Source organism: Octodon degus, unplaced genomic scaffold (genome assembly GCF_000260255.1).
Source record: "Octodon degus isolate 3935 unplaced genomic scaffold, OctDeg1.0 scaffold00138, whole genome shotgun sequence".
Taxonomy (NCBI): Eukaryota; Metazoa; Chordata; class Mammalia; order Rodentia; family Octodontidae; genus Octodon; species Octodon degus.
In genome coordinates, this window is record NW_004524714.1 from 2,617,030 (window position 1) to 2,635,588 (window position 18,559).

At 55.0% G+C, this 18,559-nt stretch overlaps 1 protein-coding gene across 1 annotated transcript in view; it reads left to right on the plus strand.

Annotated features, from left to right (window-relative positions):
- The window catches only part of Fam129b (family with sequence similarity 129 member B), a 55,166-nt gene that overhangs the window by 16,093 nt on the left and 20,514 nt on the right, over positions 1 to 18,559 (plus strand). The window contains exon 2 of the mRNA XM_023701652.1: positions 12,818 to 12,948. Within this exon, the coding sequence (XP_023557420.1) occupies positions 12,818 to 12,948 (131 nt within the window). The remainder of the gene's footprint in view (positions 1 to 12,817; positions 12,949 to 18,559) is intronic.

Genomic DNA, 18,559 nt, shown 5'->3' on the forward strand with positions numbered 1-18,559 from the left:
TGCTGAGCTATCTCGCCTGCCCCTCAAGACAGAGTCTTACTAAGTCACTGCGTTGCCTAAACTGGGCTTGAACCTTCAGTCCTCCCGCCTCAGCCTCCCAGACTGCTGAGGTTGCAGGCATGCTGATGTTTACCACATCCTGCTGCTGCCATCAGGTGGGACGTGTAGGACTTAATATTAATGTCCTAGAGCTAGAAGTCTCATCTTTTTCTTTCTTTTCCTTTATTTTTCTCTTCTCCCTTTACCTTTCCTGTTTAAAATGGGGATTTGCAATTTGTGTAGGCTGACATTGAACAGGGTGCAAGACTGGGATTAGAGATGCACACTTTTTTTTTTATGTATTTAGTACAGGGTCTACAGGGTCTCACTACACAGATCGGATGCATAGTGATCCCCCTATTTTCAGCCTCTTGGCGTGCACCACCACGCCCAGTCTCAATCACTGTCTCAGCGCATCTCAGGGGCGGGGCCAGCACTGCACGCTGGGGTCCCTGCAGCTGTCTGAGCAGGCGCTTGCTGGGGGGGGGGGCGGCACACTATTGCTCCCAGCCGACATTCATTTGGATGTTTTGGTTGATGCAGTGAGACTAGGAAGGAGTGGGGGAGACAGAGCCACCAGAGGCCCAAGACAGGCATGGTCCCTGACCTTTGGCCTTATTTTTTTTTTTAAATTTTTTTCCATAATTTTATTGATAAACAAATAGCAATGAGACAGTTTCAAATCAAATTGGTAGGGCAGTTTCAATAATTAACACGTTGCACGGCCTTATTCTAATGAAGCTACACCTGTGGGCTTGGGAGCCTGGTCGCTTCCCCTGGGCGGAACCCAGCCGAAGCAGGGCCTGGGGCTGGCGCTGTGGTCTCTGGCTCTCTGCCGAAGAAGCTACAGCCTGGTTGCGAGGTTGGTTGGCTGTGGTTTGTTTGCTTTTGGGTCTGCATTGTGGTTTCTTGGTCCACTTCCCCTTGCTGATTCTCACCCCTGCAGGGCTTGGGCCCAGGTTGTTGCTTTTTGGTTGCCCTTCACTGGTCGCCATCTCTGGCATTCAGCATCCTAGAAAGCTGCCAGTAGGGCTTCTGCCAGGTCCCCCTGCCCACCCTGGCCACCAGCCCGGGGCAGATGGAAACCTGTCAGCTCCTTGTTGGTCATTGTCTCTGACAATACCAGCTCCATGTGCTCAGGTAGTGGATTTACTGGCGTCATGGGATTGTTCTGACAACTTGGCAAGGCGAGAACTTTTGTTTTTCCATTTTACAGCAGAGGAAACTGAAGTTTGGGGAGAATTCAGCCAGGAAGGTAGCATTTGAATCTTTGTCTAATTCCAGAACCTGGGGTGACACTGTTGTGTGGAATGCCCTTGGCATGGGAGGGAAAGAAGGTAAATAGGGAACAAAGTTTTCTTGTGTGTTCTGTTTGTTTGAGACAGGATCTCACTAAGTAGCCCAGGCTGGTGGCAATCCTCCTGCCTCAGCCTCCTGAGCCCCGGGGTGACTGGCATGTGTTCTTTAGTCTTTGCATTTCTGTGGGGAGTGAATGAATGAGGACCACACAGACCTTTTCTGCCTTGCCTGTTGGTGCCTTCCATGACCTCAGCTCAGTCGCTGGTGCCACTTTGGTCTGCCCCAAGCTGGCCGATGGAATGTGCGGGTGGCAGGCTGGGTCCTGCCCTTTGCTCCTGCCTTTTGGTGGCATGAACCTTATTGGTGGAGGGTTGGTGATGCTCGCTCTCGGGCTGATCATAGCCACGCCCTGGGTCAGGCTCGGCCAGGAGGTCCTGAGCAGCGGCCACTTCTAGGTCTCACTGCAGCTGGACATGCATTTGGCAGCGGCTTTTCATATGGGCCCTGGACAGCTGCAAGGCCTGGAATGGGCACCTGCCAGCCCTGGGGTGGGCACCTGCCAGGGTGTGTGTTCAGTGCAGTACCAGGCGTCGGTCCAGCCTCAGCACTCTAGACTTGGCTCTAGGGGGTTGGGGAGTTGCTGGACTTGGTGGCGTGGGGTGCTGCCGTGTGGCTGGGCAAGTTGGATAGTGGCCAGGGCCCAGGTAGGAGACTGGGAGCCCAGAGGAGGTGGTAAGGATGACAGGAAAGGGACGGAGGTGAAGGACGGTGGTGAGGGAAACCTCATGGGGATCTGGCACTGTAGCTCAGTGCCAGAGCGCTTGCCTAGCGCGCAGGAGGCCCTGGGTCCCAGCCTCCCGCACAAGCACACATACACACGCAGAGTTAAGGGAAAGGCGTGGATGGTAGTATGTCCAAAATCACTATTGAGGTAGATGCTACATAGTGCAAGTTTATTTGTTTGTTTGTTTGTTTATTTATTTATTTATTTATTTTGTGTCTGTGTGTGGCCAGCTCAGCCCACCAGGGGGCTGACATGTGGTGCTGGGGATTGAACCACGGTCCCTGTGCTTTGCTTAGCTTGTTCTAAGTAGGTGCTTTAGACCACTGAGCCATCTCTCCAGCCCCTCTAGTGCAAATTTGAGTGCAGCTTGAACCACATACTGAGACCCTGTCTCAAAAAAAAATAAAAAATAAAGCCATACCAAACAACTTACTCTTGTAACTTAGCCACCCCCTCTGTGACCAGCAAGTGCGTCCCATCCTGATGGCAGCGGCAGTGTCTATCCCTGGGGCTCAGAGAGGTGAGGCTGCTGAAGCGCTGATCCAGATGTGTGCCGTGGCTGCCCCATGGGGCTGGGCAGGAGGAGCACTGGTTGGTGGCTGGGCCTTCTGGGGCATCTTGCAGCTAGGGGTGCTCTGGCTGCCTTGGATTCTTCAGGGCTCCTTGAGTGTGCCCTTGGCCAGAGCAGGGACTGGTGCGGGACTGCAGCCTGGAGAGACCATCTGGACACTCACTGAGGCCCCCGGGTGTGAGCACAGTGCCAGCCAGGAGGCCCAGGGTGGGCGTGGGGAGCTCGTCCTGCTCAGGGTGGGGCATTCTCGGTGCCCGTGATGCCCTCTTCCACCCTCCCAAAGTGCAAATGCCGGTGTTCTGGGAACCCAGAACAAGCTGCCAACTGCGGGCTGTGGGCATGGGGCTGCTGCCAGTTGGGCAAGGTGGGAGGGCCAGGCGGGATGAGAGCGTCTTTGTTTCTCTGTTTGTGTCAAGATGGGAATTGACTTCTGCTCACTGAGGCCTGAGGAGGAAAGTGCAGCCTGAGTGGGCGGGTGTTCGCCTGCCCTTTTAGGGGGCATTTCCCTGGGACTCCCCACCTCGGGCCCTCCTGACTCCAAGCTCACTAACCCCTCACCAGTTGTCACTGAGCCCTGGTTAAATATTTGTCAGGCATGGAGGTGTTGGAGGTAGCTCTGGGAGAAATCCTGCCTGACTCCACCACCTTGCCCAAGTCTCTTTGCTGGCCTCAGCTCTCAGTCTTTCCTGGGCCCATGGTGGCCTGCAGGGGCCATTTTGGTGTCTAAAACCAAAAGGCAAGGGGACATTGCCTTTCTCACCTGGGCCAGGCCAGATGCCAGGGAGCTGGGTCAAAGAAGCCATTCACGAATCACCACTGACAGCAGGAGGACAAGGCCAGGCCGGTGGGTTTGTCTGGGGGTTTCTGCGAGGTGGGCTTCCGGCCTGTGGGGGAGGAAGAGGTGCCAGGGAGAGAACATTCCATACTGGAGACCCCAGATGTCCTCCTCTGGATGCAGAATCCCTGTGACTTCTTTTCTTCCCCTGACATACTGGTTTTGCTCTTCAACCTGTGTGACCCAGAGTGGGTCCCTGAGCTTCCCTGAGTCTCAGGTCCACCTCCAGAGGTTTATCAGCCTATCCCAGCAAGGGCTAAGGGAATCCTGTGGGCCCTGTCGTCAGCCGGCCCTGGGGGCGGCCTAAGGCTGGCGCTGCACTAACTTACACACGCTGGCATTCTGGCATTCTGTGAGGAGTATTATAATTATATGCAAATGGGCCTGCAGAACCTTTCCAGGAGCAGATGGTGTGAGGGCAGGGCCTTGAAGTCTGGCTTTTTTTGTTGTTGTTTTGTGCTTCTGTGGATCAAACCTAAAACTACATCCCCAGCTGGTTTTTTGGTGTTTTTTGTTTTTTGTCTTTTTGAGACAGGGCCTCCCTGTGCAGTTCAGGCTGGCCTTAAGCTCACTTTGTGGCCCAGGCTGGTCTCTGAACTCAATGATCCTGCTGCCTCAGCCTCCCAGAGTGCAGAGATTACAGGCGTGCACCACCATGCCCAGCTCTGGCTGAGTTTGAATGTAGAAGGGAGGGGAGGGTGAAAGCACAAGGGAGAAAACGCTGTGGCAGTGATGTGGAAAGGCCCCGACTCACAGCAGTGTAACCCGTTTGCGAGCTGCAGTGTGCCGGCCCTGGGCGGGCTCTGTGACAGTGCTGATGGCAGGTCCATGATGTCCCTTGGGCCGTCAGAGAGCCTTTGCAGGGCTGCTGCGTGATGATCTTCTCCGTGTTTCCGTGACCCTTAGAGCCTGGGTCCAGCTGGCCTGGGTTCCGCCCTCAGAGCGAGTCCCTGACCTTGCAGCCTCAGTTTCCCCAGTAGGGGTGACACTGTACCAGTCCCTGGGCTCTCATCAGGGCAGGGTGTTACACCACGAGGGCCCCCCATGGAGTACTGGCCACCGGGGTAAGCATCAGGTGCTGGCCAGCATGGCGCCCCAAGGCTGCTCCGTGACTCCTGTCCTCCCTGACTCCTGTCCCACCGTGGGCTGGGTGGTGGCAGAGCCTCTCCCCTGGGCCTTCTCTGCGTCAAGGCCTCAAGCAGTCCCGCACACAGCACAGGTGTCTGCGGTTACTGGTTACCCAGCCAGGCCGCTGCAGTCTTTGTTTATGGGAAGAGGGTTTCCCTTGTTTGTAAATGGCCTTGGGGAAGGGATGGGTCCACAGAAGGTCCCTTCAGGACACCTGAGGCTGGCAGCTCAGCCACCTCCACCTGAGCTCAGCTCCTCCTGCAGTGGCAACTTGCAGGGGTCCTGGCCTGGGCTCCTTTTCGTTTTTATTTTTCTCTTCTCTTCTCTCTTCTTTCTTTTCTTTTTAAGATAGGGTCTCTGATAGGTTTTTTTTCAGGTGCCCTGCACAGCAGAGAATCAGGCAGAAGAAAACAGGGAATTCTCTGGACTGGAACAAAGGCATAAAAGACCTTCTGTCAAGGGTGATTTTGAAGGGGATGTTAAGAGAGGCCTGAGAGAGCTGATTGGGGGTCTTCCCTGAGGCAGCGGGAAGGGTGAGAGGAAGTTCCTAGCCTAGCCGAGACACCTGGCACTAATTTATACATGGGCGTGAACCGTCGTCCCATCAGCCCTTCTCACCCCCAAGGTGACGCCCCCTGTTCAGCAGGAAGCAGTCTAAGAGACTCGTCGCCCCTTTCATAACAACCAAAAGACAGAATGATAGGTGCTGACCCTAGTATAAATTGCTAAAATCATGATGGTGCTCATCTGATATGGCCGATGCCCTTAAAAATAAAAGCCCATCTTCCCAAGGCCACCTCCTCCTCCTCCAGCTCAGCCCAGGGTGCAATTTCCTTTCACCCTTCCCGCTGCCCCAGGGAAGACCCCCAATCGGCTCCCCCAGGTCTATCTAAACATCCCCTTCACACTCCACCCAACAGAAGGCCATAAAAGCCTCAGCCTGCCTTTGTTCAACTCCAGAGAAGTCCTCATCTTCTCCACATTCTCTCCGTGTCCTCAAAGATAACATAGCCCCTTTCCCTGTTTCCTTCTGCCTATTTCTTTGCTGCACTGGGCACCTGAAAAAAAACCTATCAGTCTCATTCCAAGCAGATTTTCCACTCATTATGTCACTGTGTAGCCTGGACTGGCCACTGACTCGGAGCATTCCTCCTGCCTCAGCCTCCTGAGTGCTGGCGTGCACCGGCATGCCGGGCTCCCTGCCTCCTCAACCACAGCATGTGCTGCCCTGGGGAGTGAGACACACAGAACAGGCCTGAAACCACAGTGTGTGGGGGGACCTATGGGCGTCTCACCTATCCCAGAGGCTTCTGGGGGTGGGGCACACAGTGGAGAGCTGAGGAGCAAGCGCAGCAGAGGAGGAGAGAAGTGCAGGACCCCAGTCATCTCAGGGTCCTGGGAAAAACCAAGGAGCTTGGCCTTTGTCCCAAGGGCAGTGGGAGCCCTGGAAGGCTTTTGGACAGGGGCCAGACTCTCCCCTCTGGCTCCTGGCGTGGAAGGGGTCTGATCTGGAGGCATCAGGCCTACCGCTGTGGCCCTGTCCTGGGAAGATGGCCTGGTGGGGTCCCTCCTGCCCAGCGCGCCCCCTGTGGTCCTGCTGGCCAGTGGAGCCCATCATTTCCCCTCCTCCCTGCTTCCCACCAATTACAGTTCTGAGCAGGACCCAAGAGGCACCCTTCTGACCGTGGCTGCTCGTGGGAGAGACCCTGCTGTGGGGAGACCCTGCCCCAGATACGGAGTGTTGGACAGTCGTTGTGAGATGGATTTGCCTGAACCCCTGTTTCCTGTTAGACAGTGTTGGCTCCGTGGCCTTTCTAAACTGTGTGTCTTAGAAGTCACTCAACCTGCCTGAGCCTGACTGTCTTCCTGTGCAGGAATATCAGATGCACATATGTAGAGCCGTGCTGGACGGAGATGTGGAAGAGACAGCTGCTATCTCTTTGTGTTAGTGAACATGGGGTGGTCGATCAGGAAGGCTGTAGGCCGGGTCCTGGGGCCTGGCTTGACTGTACAGTGCTGTTGAAGCATGCTGTGTGATCTCAGGACAGTGTCACCACCTTTCTGGATTTCAGCTTCCCCAGCTGGACTAGGCTGAGGACAGAGACTCCATGACATAGAGGAACTGAGTCCCAGCTCCCGATCAGCCTCCGCTGTTCCTTGGCCCTGCTCCCCAGGACTCCAGAACCAGGCGGGCAGGTTCTGAGCCCGCCCCACCCTGTGGGCACTGTCACCTGCTTGGTTTCAGTCAGCAAGCCTCTCAGACCCGAAACCCTGAAACCAGCCCCGGCCTTATGGGTGAGGTGTGTCCTGGAGCCCCCTGGAGGGACCGGGTAAGCCAGCAACCAGTCTGGCTTGGTGCCCACAACTCAGCCAAACTGGGGCCAGGACTGGCATGAAGCCCCTGGCGTTGACACGAGGCTGGATGTCACCATGGCTAGAGGAGGTCTTCGGTGTCCCAACACCTAATCAGCAGTGTGGAGCTGGGATTCAGGCCTCCTGGATCTTGGACTGCGTCAGATTTTTTATTTTTTTGAGGCAAGGTCAGAACTGTGCAGTTCAGACTGGCCTTGAACTTGGGCCACCCTTCAGCCTCAGCCTTCTGACTGCTAGGATGAGAGGGGTGTGCTACCCGGCCTGGCCCCAGGGAACCTCTGCTGAGGCTCACTGCCCATTGGTACCTGAGCCTGGCTCCAAGGCTTCAGGGAGCTTCAGGGCATCCTGGGTCCCCCCCATCCCCAGTTCTTGCTCAGTGCCTGATATCTGCATAGGAAGTCGCGTGGTCCTCAATGTTGTCACTTGGGGAAGTCAGCATCCATCAGCTGGCTGGTTGGCTGCGGTTGGAGGGGGCTGGGCTGGGCTAGGGTGGCGCAGCTTAGGTTTCAAGGGCCTCTGGGGTTAGCAGTACCTTGGGCCAATGACACTATGCAGGAGCTCTGCCCCGTGACTGGTGACGTGTCATCCTTGCCACGGCCACAGGCCATATGCTGAGGTCCTGCTGCCATCTTGCAGAGGGAGAAATAGGCTCGGAGAAGGGAGATGCTTGGGCGGAGGCCACACAGCTAGCAGATGGCAGGGAAGGAGCTTGAACCCAGGACCTGTGCTTGGGGGAGGAGGCAGGTGGCCGTCCTTCCCTGTGCTGAGGTGATCGAGTTGGCACTGGGTTAGGCTGACTCATGGCGGGGACGGTTTGCTGAGGCCAGCATCGTGGTCAGTGCCAGTGGCAGGCAGCTCTGCTGATGAGATGGTCGTTAAGATTCCAGATCAGCTGAGCTGGTCGAGACTCACCCTCCCCAGGAGAGGCAGGAGATGGCAGCCAGGGAGGCTGGGCAGGCTGGGCCCCCAGGGGCTGGGAGAGAGTAGAGGCGGATGGAGACGTGGGGACACAGCTGCTATCTCTGTGTGCTCCTGAGCATAGTGGTAGTCGAGTTCAGGAAGGCTGTAGGCAGGGCGCTGGGGGCCTGGCTTGCCCGTGCAGTGCTGCTGAAGCATGCTGTGTGGCCTCAGGATAGTGTCACCATCTCTCTGGATCTCAGAGCAAAGGATGCTGTCCTTGCTCTGCCTCCCATGTGATCTTGGGAAAGTTGCTTTGCCTCCTGAGTCGCCATTTCTTTGTCCGTATTAGGGTATGAGCTGGGCATCCCAACCCTCAGGAGGCTGGGGCAGGAGGATTGCTGTGAGTCTAAGACTACTTAGAGAGACCCCATCTCAAACAAAACAGAACAAAAACTAGCAATAGTGACTACTTTTTCTCCCTGTGGCCACTGAGGAGTCCCCAGGAGAGAGGGAAAGTCAGGGCCCTTTAGAGTTACTGTGCCTGGTGGAGGCGTTGCCAGTGTGGCGATCCTCTGGCGGCCTCTGAACAGGCTCAAGGCTCAAAACCCACTTCTCTCCCCCTCCTGGGCTCTGCACCTTTCGGGAAGCCCTGGCCTCTCCCTGGGCCTCAGCTTGCTTCTGTGGAGTGGGAGTGACAATACCTGGTAGGATTCGCTGAGCACACAGTAGCTTCTCAGTGGGTGGGGAGCTGGGAATCCTGGGGCCAGAGTTCGGGGGACTGGCTAGTGAGGGGGTCTTTTGGGGTCACCTCTGAAGAGTGCTGGGATGACAGGTATGCACACCACACCCTGCTTCTTCCAAACCTTGGAAGTGGGCATTTTTATTTCCTCGTGTCTGGGGCCCTTTCAGGAGTGTAAGGGTGTGTGTGTGTGTGTGTGTGTGTGTGTGTGTGTGTGTGTGTGTTGGGTGACCATTGTGTGATGACTCGGGATTTGGTGGCCAACGGGCACAGAGAGGGCGTGGCCCCAGTCGGGGCGGTCCTGGATTCTTGGGCGTTCCGGCCTGCTTTTTTTCCCTCCCCTTTGTGGTGTATTTTCTTTGTCCAGTCTTTATTGAGGACTGTCATTATCTTGTGATTCTTGTCTTGGTTCTTTAGGGGGAAAAGAAAAACCTTTTTATTGAATGCTTTTCAAACTATAAAAGTTCTGCGTGCTAGGGAATGTCTCAGGCCGCCTCTCATGCAGTCCTTCCAGGCTGTATACCATTAGGGTTATGGTAACATTTACGGGGGCCCAGGGCTGAGTGCTGAGCCTCCCCCCAGCCGCTCTTCCCTGGGATGCCCAAGGAGGGCACTAGGAACCCCCAGCCCTGGCTGCTTCCCTCCAGCTGAGTCTGTGTGCTGGAGATGAAATGCCAACAGGCAAACAGGCAGGCGAGGCTGGCACAAACCCGCACACTGCCCCACCTCTAGCCCAGGAGCCCGAGGCTGCCCCTGCCTCTTCAGTGGGGCTGCAATCTCTTTCCTCGTTGCCCTTGGGGGATGCTCTGTTTGGCCCTGATGACTCAGAGGGGTCAGCTGGCTGTGGCTTATGCCCCAGGTGCTTCCATCTGGCTGTGTGACATTAGGTGAGTCCTTTATAGTTGAGTCCTTTACTCTTTCCAGCTTGGAGACCTGCTTGAGAGGGTGAGCCTGGATCTCAGAATCCCTATCTGAAGCTGGCCCCAAATCCTGGGCGTGCCAGGCTCCAGAGGCCTGGGAGGAAACAGGAAGAGCTGGTGTGGGTGGGTGTGGAGGGGACGGGGGCGCCTCAGGCCCTGGGCCACCCACAGACACCTGAAATCCTTTGCTGGCTGCTACAGGGTAGCTAGAAGGGAAGGAATGGGGTGCTGAGCACTGTGTATAGCTGGGGACTGCAGGGGACCCCAGGATGAGGGGGCTGTGCCCCAGCACCCAGACCCATGTCTCCTCCTTGGCTGACCCTTTCAATACTTCCGAAAGGGTGTTTCTGTGTGTTTTACTGGTGTGGCTGGCTTGGGGCAGTTTCTTTCCAGGGAGCAGGGAGCTAACCTACCGTCCTCCTGCCTCAGCTTCCCAGAGCACTGGGCTGACAGGCATGGGCCGCCTCGCCCAGCTAGTTCATCGCTCAAGAATGTGCGTGAGGCTCCCTCTGTCAGGAAGCCTTCTGTGGCCTGGTCCCCATTTCCCTTCCCTTCCAGCTCTGCTCAGGCTGATGAAGACTGGTGTGGGGTGAACCCCGCCCCCTGACACTGCTGGGTGCCATCCTTCAGCCCTTGCGCTGCTCCTGTGTCCTGTGCCGTGCCTGGCCTTGTCCCACCCTTGCCCAGGAGCTGTTCAGGGATCCCGTGGTGAACAGAAGCCGTTCAGAGAGCGAGGCTGGGCAGGGAGGCCCACACTGCATCTCTTGGGTGGCTCTGGATGTGAATCCCAACACTCTGGAGGCCGAGGCTGGAGGATCTCAAGTGTGAGGCTGGGCTACGTAGTGAACTAAAGGGCAGCCTGAGCTATGTAGTAGCAAGACCCAGTCTCAAAAACAGAAGACATCAGTCCCACCCCATGCGGTTCCTGAGTCTCCACAGTGAGGCGGTGGCCTGTATTACGGTGGCGTGAAATTGAGGTCACAGCTGCCGCAGCGCATTTTGAGCCCCGTGGGGTTATTGTCGCTCCTCAGTGCAGCCTGGTGCCCTGTGATTGCCCGGCTTGGGTTCTGTGTCTGAGTTGCAGCAGCCAGGCGGCGGCTGAGAGCTGCTTTGTTGAGCAGACCGAGTTGGAGACCTTGCTGGGGTGGCAGCTGCCCCTTAGGCCTGGCCTGAGGGTCAGGGTGCAGCTTCCAGGCCTCCTGGGAACACTGTCCTCCTGGGGACTGGCGTGGGCCCTCCCACCCCCAGCCCCCCAGCTGCCTACCCTGCTGACTGGGTTGGAGGTGTGGCTTCCGCTGGCAGCTGTGGGTCAGGTCCACGGCCTACCCCTCTCTGACAAAGCACTGCCATGGCTGAGTCCCCAGGGTCTTGGGGTCATGGTATAAAACTTGCCTGACACCAAAGCTGGGAGTGAGGGCATATGCCTCTAGTCCTAGTTTCTCAGGAGGCCAAGGCAGGAGGAGCACTGCGAGTTTCAGTCCAGCCTGAGTAATTTAGCAAAACGCAAAGTGAAAAATAAAAAAGGGCAGCTCAGTGTGAAGGCCCTAGGTTGACTTCCCAGTACTACAGGGAAAAAGCAACGAGGGGGGGAGGATGGTGTGATTGTCCGTGGCCCTGCTGGCGGGACCCTCCTACTCCATCACCTCCATTCCTTCTCTGTTTCCCCTGCCCTCTTCCCAGCCTTAGCATCTTGCAAAACAGTTTCCAAGGTTTCAGGCTGTCTATGGGTTTTTAAGAAACAAGGCTTCCAAGCACATTCCTCATGCGCTCTCCCCTTCCCTCCCCAAATCGGAATTTGGACAGCACAACCTCATTCCCACCATCAGAGGCCCAGGACCTGGGGGTGGCATGGGGCTTGAGCCCCCAGCCCCCTGGCTGGCCCCCTGACCGCGTCCCAGCTCTGTACCTGCTGGCTGCGTGGCCTTGGCCTATTGGTGTGCCCTGCCAGGCCTCAGTTCCTTCATCTGCACACAGGCCGTGCTCTGTCAGTGTTCAGTAGGCCTCACCCTCCTTCCAAAACCCCTTTAGCAGAAGATGGAAGGAAACAGCTGGTGAAAGCAAAGGGTGGTTAACTCAGTATTTTTTTTTTTTTTCCAGTACTAGGGATTTAATCTAGAACCTTTGTGTTGAGCTACATTCCCAGCCCTTCTAGGTTTTTTCTTTTCTTTTTTTTTTGGAGACAGGGTCTTCGTAAATTGCTAAGTTGCCCACGCTGGAGTTGAGCCTCCTTCCTCTGCCTCCCAGAATGCTGGGATGACACATGTGTGCCACCATACCTGGCTGGGAAATTTTGAATGTTTTAAAGTTTTATTTTTTCAGTGCTGGGGATCAAATGCAGGGTTGAATGTTTTTTTTTTTTTTTTTTTTTTTTATTATGAAAGAAATGGTGCTTGTAAAGTAACCCAGTGCAATAAAAGTAAATAAAGCAGAACATGAAGTTCGTTCTGTACCCTCCCCTCCCTCATCCACAGCCCTGACCTTCACAGCCTAGCCTGCTGCTGCCTTCTGTCTTCTTGATTTTAAAATTTTTTTAAATTTTGAAACGAGGTCTGGCTATGTATCCCAAGCTGGCCTCAAACTCAGTAATCGTCCAGCCTCAGCCTCCCAAGTCTTAGGGTTACAGGCATGTACCACCACGCCCAGCCTGAATTTTCTTCTAAGTATATGAGCAGAAGTGTTTCATACGTGGGCCCAGAGAGGGCTGCTCTTTTTAAATGACATACTGTATAACATGTGAGTCTGTAAATGGCCCGTGCCACCTTCCCTTTGTTCATGTATCTCCGTAGAGATTTTGTATTTGTCTTTTTATTTTGAGACTGAGTTTTGGTCTGCAGTGCAGGCTGGCCTCGAACTCACGCAGTTCTCCTGCCTTATTCTCCCAAACCCATATCCTTGGCAGAGACCAGGGTATGCCTTGGTTGGCGACCTTTGTTTGGTCACTGGCAAGGCAGAGGGTCCCTCATGGTTCTTTTGAGTTTGTCCTCAGCGTGTGGCCCCTGCCCACCTGCCGTCTGCTGGCTCACCTCTCTCCAGGTAGTGGACGGGGCGGGGGCTGCAGAGGCTGGAAGTGCATCAGAGGGTGGGCTTGGCTTGCCTGGGGCTCCATCCCCAGCGTCAGGCAAGCCCCGCAGCAAAGACATGAGCGGGTCAGGCGCAGGCATCTGGGGTTCCGGGTGTTAGGCCTTAGGCATCCATGAGGACCTAACCTCCTACCAATGCTCCCTTCCAGAGAAAACCGAGAAGATCCTGAGGGAGTTCCTGCAGTTCTATGAGGACCAGTATGGCGTCGCACTGTTCAACAGCATGCGCCATGAGATCGAGGGCACTGGGCTGCCGCAGGAGCAGCTGCTCTGGCGCAAGGTGAGGGGGCGCACACACGGGGGTGGGGTGAGGTGGGGGTGGGCACTGGCTGGGCTCTGCTGCCGCCTGGTTTTGGACTTTACTTCTCTGGGCCTCAGTTTCCCTCTGTGGCCCGGACAGTCCCTAAGCGTTGATGTGAGATCAAGGGCTATGGAGTCCTGACAGTCTTGGCTCTGAAAAGAGCTCTTCCTTGAGGAGCCTGTTTACGCATTGGTCGAATGGGCAGAGAAAGCTCCTTCACACGGTGAAACTGCCCGGAGCAGGGAAGGCGCTGGTGGGTGGCGGGTGACCCCATCATTATCAGTAGGAGATCTGAGGCCAGCCAGGGATACACAGTGAGACCCTGATTCAACAACCTCCCCCACCAACAAAACAAAAAAACCCCACAAAAACAAAAAACAAAGAAGTTCAGCTTCTGATGTCTGCCTGGGAAATACTAAGTAAGGGGTAGGAAGTGCCTGCTCCAAATTGGGTCCGACTTGGGCCAGCAAGGTGTGCAAAGCCTTCTGGGAAGGACCTTATGATTGGCCTGGAGGAGGGGTAGGGGGTGCACAGGAGGAGCCAAAGTCAGGATGTCCATGAAGCTGCAAGTTCCTGTCCAGCGCTTGCCGCACCCCTCCTCTCCCCTCCCCACCCTCCCCTGGGCCTATGCAAGGTCCTGGTACCTGGGAAGACCTGTTTGAGGGCATCATGTGCCCCAGGTTGGGTCGGTCTGTTTTCGTGACTGGTCACAGTGGCTGAGCCACGGCCGGACAGCTGTGCACTCCTGGCTGGTGGCTGCTGTCTGAAAATGCTGGGCTTCCTTCTGGGGCATCTGGTTGACCTGGTGTCCTCTTTTGGGAGTAGGTTGCCAGCCAGTTCAGCTGGGCCACTGGTGTTGGCGGCGTTAGCTCATCAGAGGCTGAACTTTTTGTTGTTGCCTTTCTTGGAGGGCAGGGCTGTTGAATCAGGGTCTTACAGTGTATCCCTGGCTGGCCTCAAATCTCCTGCCTCAGCCTGACAAGTGGTGGGATTCCAGGTGTGTACTACCATGCGAGGCTGTGGCTGACCTTATGGGACTTGTGGGGCGCAGAGTCACCTCCCCACTGGTTCCCACTGCTCGCCAGCAGTCATCCAGGCCACCCGGGTATTCTGAACTCAACCCTTCTGATGTAGATGGTGCCATGGAGGAGGATCCGAGCCCCTCCCTCAGCCAGACACTGGAGCTACCTTCTCAGACCTTGTGGGCTTCTGGAAAAGAGCTTGGGGATCTGGGTTCAGATGCCGTCATCAGCTGGTGGCTTGGGCATTGGACTGGACCCCCAAGCCCCTTCTGCTCTCTGACCCATGGCTCCTCCTTCTGGGACTGAGCTGGAAATTTATTGAGTGCACAAATGGCATGTGGCTGCAGGGAGGAAGGAGGAGGTTTGAATTGCTGGATGGCGTGGTGCACTCCTGTAATTCCAGCACTCAGAAGGCTGAGGCAGGAGTATCGCTTCGAATTTGAGGCCAGCTTGGGTTACATAGCAAGACCCTATCTCAGAAAACCAAAAGACAAAAAGGGAGGAGGGATTTGAATCCTTACCCATTTCAGACATACCTGAGCCTCAGTTTCTCTGTCTGAAATAGCTTTTAGAGGCTGTTAAGCAGGGTCATGGGCCTCGGGGAGGTCAGCAGCCTTGAGGGAGTGAGGATTTCATAGGGCTTCAGAGGTCTGGATTTGTTTACACACACAGTGACCGAGACTGGACCTGTTGACAGCAGTGACCAATGGGGCAGGAATGAAAGCCCGGCCCTTTGGGCTGGATGCCATAGGTATGGCGGGGGGGGCGGTGAATCCGCACCTAGTAGGCTCCCCGCTATAATGACACTCCAGGGTCTCTCTGCAGGGAAAGCTCTGGGGATGACTCTGTTGACTATGCTGGGTCAGGTACTCAGGACACAGGGCCTTTGGTGGCTCTGCATATGTGCAGGTTGACACCTCAGCGCATGGCCCGTGAGGGCTTCCAGGTAGAAGGGGAAGAAGAGAGCATCAGGCTGGGGATGGCACACGTAAAGGCGCAGTGCTGAGTCCAGGCCAGCCTGACACAGTGGGGAGGTGGCCTGTGCCAGGCTCCTTTCTAGCCCAGTAGCTTTTGTGCAGCGCCCCCCATGTCTGCCCAGAGGGCCGGGCCTGGGGCCGTGGGTTGGGGTGTCTCTTGGCATCATGTACCTCTTAAGATTTGGACCTGGTAAAGACACCTTCCCTGTTGTCATGGTAACCTCCTGGCCCTGTGACAGCAGGGAACAGAGGTGCCCGTGTGGCCTGGCCTGGGTGTCCGGCAGGTGTATACCATGTGATGGGAAACTAGGTCACAGCCCGCCAATCCACGTGGGTGGCATCTAAGCATTTGCTCCATGCAACACCTGCCTCTGACCATGCGAGGTGCTGTGGGGGCCAGATGCCAACACCCACAGTCCCTCAAAAGCAGGGTGTTGTCCCATTTTGCCACGGGTGAGACTAACCATGCAGGGTGGCTTATTACATTTGGGAGGCTGAGGCGGGAGGCCTCAAATTCAAGCCCAACCTGGGCAATTTAGCAGGACCCTGTCTGCAGAAGGGATGGGGGATGTGTGAAGCGATGGCCTGGGTTCAGTCCCCAGTCCTGGAAAAAGTGCTAAGAGGAAGGAGGAGGAGAAACAGACCATCACAGTGTGAAGCTGTGACAGTAATACATTAGGCCAGGGAGATGGCTCAGTAGAATAAGTGCTTCCCTGACAAGCGCAAAGGCCTGAGTTCAATCCCCAGTTCAGGAAAAAAAAAAAAAGAAAAAAAAGTAATACATTAGGGATCATGGGAAAATAGCTGATTGTTACTGGAAATGGTAAAAATAGAGCCAGTGGTAACAGGAAATGCACCGTGAGAAGAGGAAAGTAGGTGCGTGGCTTGGCGCCACCCAGCGCTCACCCAGGTGGAGCCGGAGTTTCCACTGGGCTCTTGGGATGGGTGGTGGGTGGCTGGGAAGCCCATGCATACGGCTCTGCAGGGTCTCTCAGGCTTTGGTTCTGCTCACTCCCGCCCCCACCGCCACCCCCTCCTGTGGGGTTGCCATTGGAGACACCACACTGTCATTTGAAAGTCTAGGGCCAAGGAGATAGCTCAGTGACGTCAGCGCCTGCCTGGCAAGCAGTAGGTTCTGAGTTCGATTCCCAGCACCACACTCCCCACCAAAACTAGTAAGTCTGAAAAGTACACCCAAGCTGGCTGCCTGGAGAGCTGGCCCTGGGTGTAGTGGACTGGGAAGAAAGGCCCGCCTCACAGCCTCCCCTGGGACTACCCTATGCAGGGTCTGGGGGCTCAGGAACCAGAGAGCCCAGCTAGGGCTGCCCAGGACCTCTTAGGGCATGAGGGGGACGCTGGTCATTTTGTTTGTTGGCTTTCCTTTTCATCCTTCCTTCCTTCCTTCCTTTTCTTTTTTCTTTATTTATTTGGTTGTTGCAGGGTCTCACTACTCAGCTCTGACTCGTGGTGATCCTCACGCTTTCGGCCTCCCCAGAGCTAGGGTTACAGGCCTGCACCACCACGCCCGGACGCTGGCCAGCTCAGCAGGCCCGGGGCGGGGATGTGGTGCTGGGGATCAGACCTCCGTCCCTGCCTTGCCTAAGCTTGCCTGCCTAAGCAGGTGCTTTAGTCCACTGAACTATCTTGCCAGCCCATTGGTTTTCTCTTTTTCTCTGCCTTTCTAAAAAAATCAATTAAAGCTTCAAAGTACCATGATTTTATTTAGTGAAATTATTGTTTCTAATTTTTTTTTTACTATTTTTTATTCTCTAAAAAATAAATACACAACAGGGGGCCTGGCCCTAGCTCAGTCCTTTAAGTGGCTGCTTCCACAAAGCTGTCAGCCTCAGGTTGTTGTAGTTCGATCCTCACAACACTCCAGCTGGCCAAAAGTGCCCTGAAGGCATTCGAGGAAAAAAAAAAAAAAAAAAAAATCCTTATGGGGCTGGAGAGATGGCTCAGTGGTCTAAAGCACCTGCTTGGAACAAGCTTAGCAAAGCACAGGGACCGCGGTTCCAATCCCCCAGCACCACATGCCAGCCAGCCCCGCCCCCTGGTGGGTTGAGCTGGCCACACACACACACACACACACGCACACACACACACACACTAAAATGTAAAAAAAAAAAATTATAAAAAATAAATACACAAGAAAGAAAAAAAATTAAGTTTATTAGTATCCTTTCTTTCTGTCTTTGTATTGGGAATTGAACTCAGGACCTTGCACTTGCCAGGCAGGCGCTGTGCCGCTGAGCTATATCCCTAGCCTGCTTTTCTTTTTCTGAAGGCAGGGTCTTGCTGTGCAGTTAGGTTGGCCTTCAGTTTACTATGTAGCTTAGGCTGGCCTCCAACTTGCAGTGATCCTCCTGCCTCTGCCTCCTGAGTGCTGGGGTAGGGGGGTGCTACCACAGCCAGCATACTGGTACATGTTAGACATATATAGTGGTCACATTTGTCATAGGAAATTTGTACCCGTATGTGATGTATCTTGCTGCTGATTTTTCCCATTGCCCTCTCTTCAACCCCTCTTTCCCCTCCTTATTTACAAAAGCTTTTTTCCCCTATTTTTTCCTTCTCTTTTCCCTTCCTCATCCCTGTTCTGTTTGAATGTTTTCTTTTCACTTCACACTACCTGTTACACGGTTGGGGCCTTAGGTAGGCTTTCTCTTTCTCGCTCTGGAGAAGCCGTGGGCCGGGTGCGTGTGTGTCTGGTTTATTTCACTTCGATAGTCTCAAGGTGCATCCATTTACCTAGAAATGTCTCAAGTTTCTCCTTCTTTAGAGCTGAGTAGTACTCTACGTATATAAAAGTACTGTGTCTTCTGTATTCGTTCATTGGTTGGTGGGTTTAAGGGCTGTTTTCAAGATTCAGTTATTACAAACTGTGCTGCTATAAACATGGTGTGCGTCTGTCTCTGTGGGCACTGCGGTAGGGTGCCTTCAATTCTCTCTCCCTTTTTTTGAGACAAGGTCTGGCTGTGCAGTGCAGGCTGGGCTTGAACTTGCTTGTGGAGCCCAGGCTGGCTTTGGAGCTCACTGAAATCCTCCCGCCTCACCCTCCCAAGTGCTGGTATTACAGGCATGCTCCGTGATGCCCGGGTGACGCCCTGACTGATCAAGAGAGATAGAGGGGGCCAGCGAGATAGCTCAGCAGACTGAAGCGCCTGCTTAGGCAAGCGCGGGCACGTGCGTGCAGGGGCACCACACGCCGCCCTGGCCCCGCCCCCAGGGTGGGCTGAGCCAGCCAGAGTCCAGGAGTAGTGTAGTGGACACACGTGGAATCCCAGCTCCGGGGAGGCCGAAAGCAGGGGGATCACCATGAGTCCGAGCTGCATAGTAAGACCCTGCAACAACCAAATGTATTTGAAAAAAGAGAGAAGGTCACTACTACATACTTGTTAAGGGAACGCTCCCAAGAGGAAGAGAACAGTCATAAATACATATGCACCAAATACTGCCACACACTTCTATAGTACAAATATTAATGGACATGGGCTGGTGAGATGGCTCAGTGGTCTAAAGCACCTACTTAGAACAAGCTTAGCAAAGCACAGGGACCGCGGTTCAATCCCCCAGCACCACATGCCAGCC